Source organism: Colius striatus, chromosome 10, assembly GCF_028858725.1.
Source record: "Colius striatus isolate bColStr4 chromosome 10, bColStr4.1.hap1, whole genome shotgun sequence".
Lineage (NCBI taxonomy): Eukaryota > Metazoa > Chordata > Aves > Coliiformes > Coliidae > Colius > Colius striatus.
Window position 1 is genome coordinate 34247605 of NC_084768.1, and position 12388 is coordinate 34259992.

The following is a 12388-nucleotide window of genomic DNA, read 5'->3' on the forward strand; positions in this document are numbered from 1 at the left end:
ACCTGATTTTCTTGGGTTCTGCATAGGCAAAGAAGACAGTAGGACCACGTTTTTGTTGGGCCCAGCAACTTGTTACCTTAGGAAATTCTTTAATTCCACATCCCTTAGATCTCTCTTGGACCAGCTGCAACCAATATCTGTAGTCAAAGTTTATAAAGTACTTCATACTAGAGAGAACATTTGTTTTTCCACACTCTTCTATATTAAATTAGATAATTATTATATTTATTCTCTTGCTTATAAGGAAACAGTACAATAAATAGTTTTATCCATTAATCAAGTCTCGCCTCCAGTTCAGCAATGGAATCACCCATCTACGAATTCCATTCCCTAGCATACCTGTTTGTTCCATTTCATAGCTCAGAAAGTGCTATGGAAATGGAAACTCTTCTGGCTAAACAGGGCATGTGAAGAGGATCATTGTAGTGAAGCTGCCCTGATGTGTTCCCTCAGGACTCATTGAAGCACCCTACAGTGAGAGACTTCCTGAACAGCCAATTGGGTGCTGAAGGCTTAACTGCTGAGCAGATAATCAACTTTCTCCACAACGGGTCTCCAGAGAGTCGGGAGAAGGGAATGGTAGACTTTGACTGGAGGAACATCTTCAGTGCTACAGACCTAGCTCTGCATTGGCTCAGTCAGTATCTGGAGGTAAGGTCAGCCCTCACACTGCGGAGAATACTTGTAGAAAAAAATCTTAAAGCAGGCTAGGCAGTACTGGGAGTCAGCTGCATATTTTAAAAACAATACAGCAGTACGAGAACATGAATACTTACTATTACCAAAAAAACCCCTTTAATTCGATGATCCCCAAATGCTTTGTTTGAAGTATTGGTTGAATGTCTGAACATACTTTCTGCCAGGCAGAAAAGTGTACGTAAAACCTCAAGTGAATGAGGGATTTTTGTAGGTACTGGTAACTGACAAGCCACTTACCATGGCTATGTCGAGCAAGACCAGGTCCAGAGAAGCTAATACTGTTTTGGGGAGTCCCCTTTCAAGTTTTCAAGCATGTTATCAAAATTCTGTTGAAACCAATGAGGGAATTTCTGCTTGTTCTGTAGCCACTTATGACAAGGTATCTGTCTTTTTCCTGGAGTCTGTAACCACCTTCTCTAGGGTGCTGTGCTTTTAATAGGGCACTCTGAGGCTTTTTGAGAGCTGTGGTGCAGAAAGTGATGTGAAGTTTCATTATATAAATAAAAAATGTTAAAAATGTAGGAGGAAATATCAAGCCATTGCAAAAAAATATGAGATTCAGGGTCTTTACAGACATAAATTATGTTTTACAAGCATCTCTGAAAGAGAAGTAAATGTATAGTTATTATTTAGTGTTTAAATAAGCTGAGTGTCAGGTCCATAGAGAAAATTGATACCAGCTTTTAGCAACAGGACCAAGCCTAGCTCTCCTAATTCTAATCCAGTTCAGTCTAAAAGACCATTCATCCCCTGTAAGAAGACAGGAACTGACAGTTCTGCCTTCCCATAGCTGTTACAAGAGGAAAGAATACAGCTTTTGCACAAAACTCTGCTGATTTTTCTGATGATATTTTTACATCATGTTAGCAGAATTATTTCTTGCTCCTGCTGAGGAAATAAATTGCTTGCAGAAGGTCAGCACTGGAACATCAACAATATCAGGGCAGTTACTGTACCTGGTAACAGATATCTGTGTCATAAAGTTCTTTGTAATGAGCTTATTCTTTTAAGTCTGCTTGTTTACACTGAGTAGTTAGCATTTGAGAACGTTTTCACACTGTGACAAGAACAATGGGAATAAATGGCTCCCTTTCAGGGACACCCTACCCCTTACCATACCATACAATGAGGAGAGGTGTGCTGCCAGCCACTGTCTTAGTAGACTCAGATCTTTGCTGCAAGCTGTGGTGCAGCTGAGAATCCCACAAGTTATGCAGTGGCTGCTCATTCTCACCACCCCAAGAATTTCCTGCTCTTCCCTTTGGTTCCCTTAGGCCACAGAACAACCAAACTGTTTGTGAAAGCCATCTAGACCTCTTTGTGATTATTATTTTCTGGTTTTATCTTCCAAACCTGTTCTTAGTATTTTAGTCTGGGTTTTCCCATTTTCATTGGACCATTTAAAATTATTAAATAATCACTAGGAGAAGATTTGCCATTCCTCAAGCAGTTGATGAATGAATTTTGGTATAGTGAGGTTTACAAAAGCACTAGCTGTGTTGTGAGTCATTGAAAAAAAGCCTAGGTAGAGCACTCAGTCTTTGGTTTCAAGGCAATTAATGTTAAGAAAAAAAGAAAATCTAGCTTTTGGCCAGTAGATGACAACATAAAACCTCTTTTCAGTTTCAGATTGTGTGAATTATTTCAATACTGGTATCTTAGCCTATGTTTTTATACAAACTTTGATTTCATTCTACTCACGCAAATCTATAAACATTTGTGTTTTCTGTTTGGAACTATACGCCTCCTCAGACTACTCTAGACACTATCTATCCTGCTGTGAAAATCTAGGTAAGGTCAGTTTTCTGTCAGGACTTCGCCACTGTCATTCCCACAGATTCTCCTGCAGAACTATACCAGTTCTTCTGCAGCTGCAATAAGTACCTTGAAAATAATTCCCTGTAACAAAGAAACTGCAAACAGTTCTCCAGACACTGCAAAGACACATTTCCACAACAGGACTTTACTGTGGAAACATTGACACTTTGGCATGAACTAAACCGAGTTCCAGAACTCACTTAACAATGTGACATAAACATATCCCAAAAAATAAATACAACTTGAGCCATCAACCTAATTTGATTCTTTTAAGTTTTTCTGCTTTAATTTGCTTTCTGATATTAAATTATATATAGTTTATTTTTGTAAAGCAAACTAGAAGAATGAACATTCACAAAACAGCAGGAAGAGTAAAGCCACAAAGTAATAAAGTTATCAATTTAAGCATCATTTTGTTTTGCTGCCATTTAAAAATGTATTTTCATATAGATCTCATTGAACTGCCATATTTCAAGTTTTAAAGGAAACAGAAAATTTATCACAAGGTAACATTAAATAAAGGAGTCTTTACGATGCCTGACCATTAACAAGCTACCTGTATAAGCACTTTGATGTGAAATAATTTTTGGTTATTGAGCTGCAAGATGTGATGAAGAAGATTGGATCAAACAAATTAGTCTCCTGGACTTTTATGAAACAAGGCAATAAATGTCTTCTTAATCCATCAAGGAGTTACATAATTCTACTTTCAGTTAACATCTAGCCAGTTCTGAAGGCTAGAAGCTAAATATAAAACCTTAAGTCTGTAATTTTACAGCTAACTGATGACAATTTGTAACGTTCACGATCTTTTTGTCTTACAATGACTGTCAAGTCAGAATTAAATGGAAAGACATTGGATTTTGATGACTTAGTGTCTTGTATATGGAGTGACGATAAATGACAGACTGAGAAATAGGACAGTTTGCTGGGAAGAGTAAACTACATTTTATTATTGAGATAGCTGAAACATGTTGACTTAGGCCATCAGATTAATCACAAGTTGAATTTCAGTAGTGACACAATATTATCAGTAAGATCAATTGACTAGTTGACTGGCATTAAATAGGAATAAATGCTAAACAACCAAGAGACTTTAAGATTCAAATATGTGCTCTGATTTTCCCAGCCCTTCATTTGACAAAATGCTTTCAGCAGAAGTCCGTGGCTAATGTCCTTTTCTTATGGATCAGTGATCCTTTAGCTTCCTGGTGTTCACTCAGGCATTTCCTAGATTGGAATAAATTGTTCCCAAACTTGAAAAAGCATAGTCTTTTGATTCAACTGGAGAGCTAAAAAGCTCTTGTGGCAAGATTTATTTTTTAGCCGAGTTAATTTTCTCTCCTGGATGCAGTTTGTGGAGATAGTTCCTGATAGCGGGACCTCATCTGTGCTGCAGCTTTAGTCCTTCCGATTAATGTAGTAATGCTTTTTGAGGGAGCTTTCAAAGTATAGTCCAAGTGGCAATGTTCATGTTTCTATGGCTGGATGATTACAGGGGCTTAAATATATCTTTTTAAAAAAATTATATCTATCTATCTAATGAGTAAATGTAGTACCATAGATCTGGACTGAACCTAGTACTGGCTATGTATTTTGTACAGGTACACCTAAAGTTACACTGTTTGCCCTGTCAAATTGCAACAGCAGTTCCTGCTTTAGTGGAAGATGGAGAGAGTCAACTTTTAATAGTTTCAGCATAAACTTTTAAAGCTGAAGCGAGCAACTACTTTAGATGGACCTACCTCCCTTTTCTCTTTCCAACCACTGATATTTACTTTAATATATACCTCTTACTAGTTTATTCCCATGCAATTTTTCTCTTTGTGATTCTTTGTAGTGCTTGACTTTGGATAAATTTGAAGGTTACGTTGATGAAACTCAACTGACTTATCGAGCCCTTCAGCTACTGGAGGAAAACAAATTCTGGGCTGGTGTGGTTTTTCTAGACATAGAGCCTACAACCAGCAGTCTTCCACCACATGTGAAATACAAAATCCGGATGGACATAGATGCTGTGGAGAAAACAAGCAAAATCAAAGACAGGTAAGTGATGATTCCCTCTCAATTCTTGCCTGCCATACCATGAACGTGGGAGACATTAGAACCTGCGCCAAATACATGCATGAAATCCATCTCTACTTGCTGATAGCTAGTATGAAATGCAGTGCAGGATCCATCTCTAGTTACCATGTACTCACACAAGTTGTCCACTCTAGAGGCAGTTAGGCCAGGCAGTGGTTAGATACATGGATCCATAGCAAAGGGAATGACTCTGCTCGGAATCTATCCAGTAACCTGCTTTAGTTGGTTCCATCATGGAGAGAGGCAGACAAAGCAGTCCTACTCAGATTGTGGCCCAGCTTTCTTCCACCTGACATGCAGAACTCTGCTGTTCTTCCCCAAATTCTCATCAAATAGTCTTGCTTGAGGATAGCAGAAATAATTTCTAAGGATTGTTTACATAGAGGAAAATAAGAGCGTATGGTAGTTGCAATCCAGCTGTTCATAGAATCATAGAATGGTAGGGGTTGGAAGGGACCTTTAGAGATCATCCAGTCCAACCCCACTGCAGAAGCAGGGTCACCTAGATCAGGTCACACAGGAACATGTCCAGGTGGGTCTTGAAGCCCTCCAAGGAAGGAGCCTCCACAACCCCTCTGGGCAGCCTGTGCCAGGGCTCCCTCACCTGAACAGGGAAAGAGTTGTTTCTTATGTTTAAGTGGAACTTTTTGTGTTCCAGCTTCATCCCATCACCCCTTGTCCTGTTACTAAATATCATAGAAAAAGGGGCTGCCCTAGCCTCCCGACATCCACCATTTATATACTTGTAAATATTAATGAGATCCCCCCTCAGTCTTCTGTTTTCTAGACTAAACAGCCCCAGTTCCAGTTGAATCTCCAAAGAGACTGTATTCCAAATACAATTATTACTATTCTAGAACAGTTACACTGCTGCATGTTTAATTTGTGGCCAAAATTGCTATTCCGTAGCAGTGTACAGAAACCTAAAGTAAAAAAAAAGAACCTTCCAAGTTATATACTTTCTCAAGCACTGTCATCCGACAGACCGAAATCTAGAAGGTAAAACTTCAGACAGTGCTCCTCCAATATCAGTAGCTAAGGTTTTATTATTATTTATTATTATTCTTAATTTCCCTCCTACCCTCCCCTGTTATTTTCCCAAATGATTTCCATGTGAATTTTCTTGAGAGGTACTGGGATCCTGGTCCAAGAGCTGATCCTGTGGATGATTTACGTTATATCTGGGGAGGCTTTGCCTATCTCCAAGACATGATTGAGCATGGGATTATAAAGACACAGACCAACACTGAAGTGCCATTGGGAATTTATCTGCAGCAAATGCCGTATCCATGTTTTGTGGACGATGTGTGAGTAAACGCAGTTCGTCTCAATACTGATGAGAGACAGTGACGCTCCCAAATTGTTTACATTAGTGTATGTGTTAAAATATTATTTGTTTGTCATAGTAAAAGCAATATGTCAATTAAATGTGGAGAGGGATGTATTTTCGTGAGCCATCACATGTTTTGCAGTCATTAGTAACTCTTAGAACCTCTTTGAACTGCTTTAAACCTTCTCTGAGCTCTTGGAACCACTTTTCATCTCAACAGGTTTACCAGAATTTAATTCATTCCTTCCTTCTTGGTTCGATAGTTTCATGATCACCTTGAACCGCTCCTTTCCCATCTTCATGGTGCTAGCTTGGATATATTCTGTTTCCATGACTGTGAAGAGCATAGTGCTGGAGAAGGAAATGCGTCTGAAAGAGGCTATGAAGAACAGAGGTGTAACTAATGGCGTGTTTTGGTGCACTTGGTTCCTAGACAGCTTCATCATGATGACTGTGAGCACATTCCTCCTCACGGCACTGATTATGGTAAGGATTGCCACTCTCAACTCATTGTTCTGTTTGCACTGCTGATACCACTTTGCTGTTGAGAAAGAATAGAAGCCATTCAGAGGGAGATGTGAATGGATAGTGGTCTGTTCTCGTCAGAGCACATAAACAGGCACATTCTTCTAAGCAGACCTCATGATAACATCAGTACTCGGCAGAGACAGAAGGATAAATTCACTAGTAAGATCCCTCATAGAACAATATATCAAGGAGATTACTCTGTGTTATAGACAAAATAATAGGCAGAGGCAGATCTCCCCATATACAGCAATTGTTACTTCAAATAGGAAGGATCGTAATATGAAGAATTTTAGTCTTGTAATTCACTATATGTGATTCACTTAAAATATTCAGTGCTTACCTACGTAGAAACTATGGACTATTTCAATGGAGAAAGAGACTGCAAGGACAGAACTTTCAGGACAGTCTGAAAAAAACAAAGAAAAAAAACCTCACCTTTTTCTCTGTGACTAAGAATTGCTGCAATTTTCTGTAACTTTTCATGACAATTTGGATGTTGCCTCTAAGGACTACCTCTTATCTCTGTAACCTGAAAACCAAGCTCCTCCTAGCTACTATATTTAGTTACAAAAATCTGTAACGTTTTCATAAGGAAGAATGCTCTTGCATCTTTTTGGGTGTGGAGAACTGATATTAATTTAACTGCACAGTTAAAGTTCAATCCATTCCATCTTATCAGTCTGCCCTGATGAGCTGTTGTAGTTCCTTGTGGTTCCATTACAGTTCAGGTGGACAGAGAAAGCTTACTTTATTTGCTACTCTGGATTAATTAAAAATCAGGAGGTAATTAATACCAGAGAGGAATGTACTTGTACCTATAATTCACTTCCTCTTGTGGATTTCACTATGCCAGTGTGATGCACCACTCTTATGAGAGATTGTGTCACTGTTGATAAAGAAATCAGGCTCAGGCCCAGTGGGATGTTGCAATGATGTTGATCTATTTATAGCCTTGTAGACCTATTTGAGCCTTATAGACCCATTTGAGACTTATGTGAGGCTCAAAACAAAGCTGAACCAAATGAATGAGTCTCAACATGGTTTTTCAGAGTAAACAGATTACTAGCAGCAGCCCATGCTTTTCTTGAGAGGGAGCATTTAATCTACAAAAGCTCTAAGAAAGAAAGATCAATGAAAGTTCACCCAAAGGGTTAGTTAGGACACAAGGATCTCTGAGAAACTGCACTTGGATTCTTCAAATCTTGGAGGAACTTCCTTCTGGAGTTTGAATATCATTTAGGTACAGAAGCGTTATCATTTTCCTGTGGTGGTTTTGGTTCGTTGTGGGTTTTTTCAAGGTGCATTTCGTCAGGCTTCCCTACAGTTTCTTTCCTGAGGAGATGAGAAGAGATCATTGAAAATTTATTATGACAGTCCAAATAGTTTTAAAATATATGAATTTCCAAGCAGGCACATCTTGCTTGGAATCATTTACTGATTAAGACAGAGAAGAATGTCTTTTTTCAATCAGTTGTGATTTTAATTCAGTCATCACCTATGAGTATGAGCTCCACAGCTTATTGTACTAACCTGAAGTAATAATTTAGGAGCAAGGATAAAGTTAGATGAAGAGTTTGTTATTGTGTTGTCCTCAAGTGTTGAAAGATTACTGCCCGAGAGTTAGAAGTCATATTAAGTAAGCAAGACTGGCTTATTATTCATGACATGTCACATGTCAATGGCATTTCTAACCTTTTCTGCTAGTTCAGTAAGTAGCAATACTTCTAAATTTTTCTGTTTTCCTTCTGCTTACAGTGTGGACAAGTACTACATTATAGCAATCCACTTCTCTTCTTTCTATTCCTGCTGACATTCACCACAGCCACCATAATGCAGTGCTTCTTGTTCAGCACCTTCTTCTCCAGAGCAAATCTAGCAGCTGCCTGCAGTGGAGTCATCTACTTCACCTTGTACCTGCCCCACATTGTCTGCTTTGTCTGGCAAGACCGCATGACTATTAATCTGAAGATCCTAGCAGTAAGCCTTTCACTGATTGTACTGTATCTTTGGGTTCAAATTTTAGCTGCCCTTCTCACCATGCATATGTGAATAACAAAGCATTGTACACATTTTTCTCTCTGCTTTTTTGAGTCAGAGAGAGAGACCTCTGAGTCTCTAACAAATATTTTTTTCCAGATCACTTGTTGAGCATGATCGAGTTTTTAAATCCAGTCTCTAAAGCTGTATTTTGTGCTTGGTTTACAAAATGTGCCTCTGTGTTGAATGTAATTTTTCCTTTATTCCAGAGTTTGCTCTCTCAAGTAGCTTTTGGTTTCGGTACAGAATACTTGTCACGTTATGAAGAGCAAGGTCTCGGCCTACAGTGGGGTAACATCGGAATCAGTCCCTTGGAAGGAGATGAATATAGTTTTCTTTTTTCGATTCAAATGATGCTTTTTGACGCTCTTCTCTATGGAATACTTTCTTGGTATCTCGATAATGTTTTTCCAGGTATGCCAATTTTTTATTCATACAAAGCAGCAGTAGTTGTTGTAAACTGTGTTAGTCTAACCAGTCTCTGAGTATTTCTCTGTCAGAAAAAGGGTATTTGACACTGTAGACCATGAGTCTTATCCAGTATAGCACCACCGGTTTATTAAGGACTTCTGCTTTTCTCTCTTTTTTCTTTCTCCTATTTTGTCCTGAAAGGAATGGAAAGGGATGAAAGAGTAAGGAGATGGTGGCAATTTCTGGTCCAGTTTTAAAATTTAAATAGAAAATAAATCTACAAAAATATTGTCTGTTAAAAGCTGCCCGAGCATTCTGTTTCATAATGGAGTTCATCTGAGTTTTGAGTTTGTCCCAAATAAGCAGCAGTTGTTTTAGCCATCAGCTTCTATGAAGTATAATCCAGCCCATCCCAAGTGCAAGGCACACTGCTGACGGATGCAGGCCGAGCATTTGTGTACATTAATGGGAGTACAAATGGTTACCTGAAATACAGGATATTTTTGGAAAGTCAGAAGTACACAGATATTTTCATAAACAGTGGTTTTCAGTACAGAAAAACTGACCATCTTTCAGAAAGTCCCATTGTCTATTTTGAGTAAGTAGCACAAGGCAAATGACATCTGGGTTCACATGGATGCCAGATTTAAATATAGCAGCTCAAAACACCTGCATTCTATAAATCAATGTGATCCAGGAAGGTGGTAGCGTTGACTTGCAGTAACTCTGGTCTGTCCTGACAAGAGAATGTTATTGTACTTTCCTTTTCCCAAAAAAGAATTAATCTGTAACCAAAAATGCCAATTTCTGCTGAAGAAAAGGATTACTCTGTTGACAATTCTCCTGCAAGGCTTTGTACTGAAAACCAGCCAGTCTCTTTTCTAATTGCCAGTTGTGAGTTCAGGCCCAGGGTAACAAGTGTAAATATAAATAAGCTTTTCACTCATGTTGACCCTCAAGTGTTAGTTGGGCCTTAAATGAAACTCCCCAGGTGAGGCTGGGATCCTATCTTAAGCAGTCAGGGTGTTCCTTGGCAACTGCTGCCTGATTGTTCAGTTCTCACCATGTAGGGAGTAACTTCATTCTGTAATTAAACCACGTTCTACTTCAGAAAAGGTAAGGCCAATCAGATCACATATTTTCTGAATATTTTACTCCTATCCAAAAGAAATTCTCTGCAAACAAAATCTGTTCTGTCAGGTACATGGTGGATGGTTTGACCTTCTGATATGCAACATTAGGACTACAAGAGTTTATAATTATAGCTTAGACTTTGCCTAGAATTATTTATCCCTTGTGTTTATGAAGTGCACTTTACCTACTTACTTTTATTGTAGGAGACTATGGGTTACCACAGCCTTGGTATTTCCCTGTGCAGGAATCTTACTGGCTTGGCTCTAGAGATCCAAAAGCTAACAAAACAGCAACTGCTGATGGTGAGTTCTTTTAAAACTTAGGTGTTTAGACATAACTTCAAAATGACTGATCTGCTTGAAGGTAGCTACTTAACCTTTCCATTACCTGAGCTGCTGTAAAGATTAGAGACAGTTGTGCATTGGGAATGTCAGCAGGTGCCTTTGAACTTGGAGTGGCCTGCTATTAATACAGTTATTAGAGGTGAGTCATTGCTCCATCTGAGAGCCTCTAAAGCATGGGTTAACAAGCAACACCAAACCCACACTCTCTAGCCAACTCTTTTTGAGACATTCAAGGGATATTTTCTCAGCATTTGTGAAATGAGTCAAATACAGTGCCAATCATCTTTGCACTGAGGCTCCCCCATCATTCTAAACCTGATTCTTTTCTGTCTACTTTGGCATGAATTTAAGTCTGTTGAGTTTAGGTTTATAAGCAAGATCAAATTTTATGCTTCCCTTGGACCAACTTGAATGAGTGCAAAAATCCTGCTTTTGTGGATTTTGGTACTGCAATAGTTAAGAAAAATATACGGGTGATGGAATTTTAATAGTAACCGATAAAAAAGTGATGATTGATGTCTGGAACAGAGGCTTGGTGAAGGTGTTGTTTGAAATCTGTCTTAAGCTTACAAGGCATGAGTGAAACCAATTAAAATTGACAGATGAAAAAAATCACTTCTTCAGTTTTCTCATTACCATCCTTACCCTTCATCACCTCAGACAGGTTGACGACAAAGCAATCTCTCTTATAGGTGATGCCTATAAACCAGATTGCAGTTAATCCTTTCTGTAACATGCTGATATGTACACTGCTCACACGTTTTGGTCAGAAAAGAGGAGGTTATAACAAGTTGCTTTTTATAAGAGGCTTTGTCTTCTGCTACATTCCGAGGGAATTAACACTTTTTCCTCTCGACTTGCTGTGAGGATATTCAGAATGGTAGACGCTTGTCTAGATAGTATGGAGTCTGTTACCTGGTTTGGCTTTGCAAATGCTGCCCACCAGATCAGAATTTGATCTAAGGAAACGGTGGCATGCAGGGCAGCTCTACAGAGGGACCTCAACAGGCTTTATAGGGCTCTCGTGGAGTTCAATAAAAGTAAATGCATAATACTGTGTCTGGGATGGAATAACTCCAGGACAGTAGACAGGACACCATTTGTCTGGCAGGCACCATTGTAGAAAAGGTCTGATTGACGTGCTGAGCATGAGCCATCAAGTGTGCCTGCCTGGTCAGGAAAACCAGATGCATCCTGACCTTTACTAGCAAGCGTATAGACATCAGTTCAAAGGAAGTGATTATTCCCCTCTTAGCCAGCACTTGTGAGAATGCATATAGGGTACTACTATGAGAGACGAATCTGCTCAGCCCTAAGAAAGAATGCTAAGGTAGATTGCTCAGATGTACCTAGCTGAAGCACAAGAGGAAATGGATGTAAGCTGGAAAACAGGAATGTGACTCAACAATAAAGATATTCATTGTGAAGGTAGTTAGAACACTGGAACGGGTTGCTCAGAAAGGTTGTTAAATCTCCATTTTTGGAGGTAGTCACTGTGATCTGAATTGGCCCTGGTTCTTTTAGAATTTTAGGATTAAGAGATCTTTGGAAGTCCATTCACATCTGAATTATTCGGTGATTATCTCAGCTAGCCTGAGTGTGCTGATACTTATTTCATCCTCTCTTCTGCAAAACATTGGCTTGGGTTTTCTTAAGTAAGGACAATTGGAAAGATCATCTCTGATTAATTCCTTTTTATGAGGCACATGACTTATACCTGCTTCAAGTACTAAGACTATTCAATGCCTTAGCTTACATGAACAACTGTAGACTGTTTGTCAAATTGTATATTTCTTTCAAGGGTGAAAATAATAGTAATTTTCTTAATTTATCGTAATTGGTTAATGTGCTGGAAAGAAAACTGATAGAGAAAGCCTAACATAATGTAAATGGACAGCTGCAAGTGAAGCTATGCTGGTAAATTATCTTGATACTTAAAAAATTTACTTCTATCAGTGCAGTTTTGTATCCTCCATGTTGCCGTTTTAAGTGATGCAGTGAA

The 12388-nt window shown here is 38.8% G+C and overlaps 1 protein-coding gene across 1 annotated transcript in view; it reads left to right on the forward strand.

Moving 5' to 3' along the window:
- Nucleotides 1–12388, forward strand: part of ABCA4 (ATP binding cassette subfamily A member 4) — a 60168-nt gene that overhangs the window by 15859 nt on the left and 31921 nt on the right. The window contains exons 11-17 of the mRNA XM_062003240.1: nt 454–651; nt 4358–4563; nt 5733–5909; nt 6196–6418; nt 8216–8437; nt 8707–8911; nt 10246–10344. Coding sequence (XP_061859224.1) covers nt 454–651; nt 4358–4563; nt 5733–5909; nt 6196–6418; nt 8216–8437; nt 8707–8911; nt 10246–10344 — 1330 coding nt within the window. The remainder of the gene's footprint in view (nt 1–453; nt 652–4357; nt 4564–5732; nt 5910–6195; nt 6419–8215; nt 8438–8706; nt 8912–10245; nt 10345–12388) is intronic.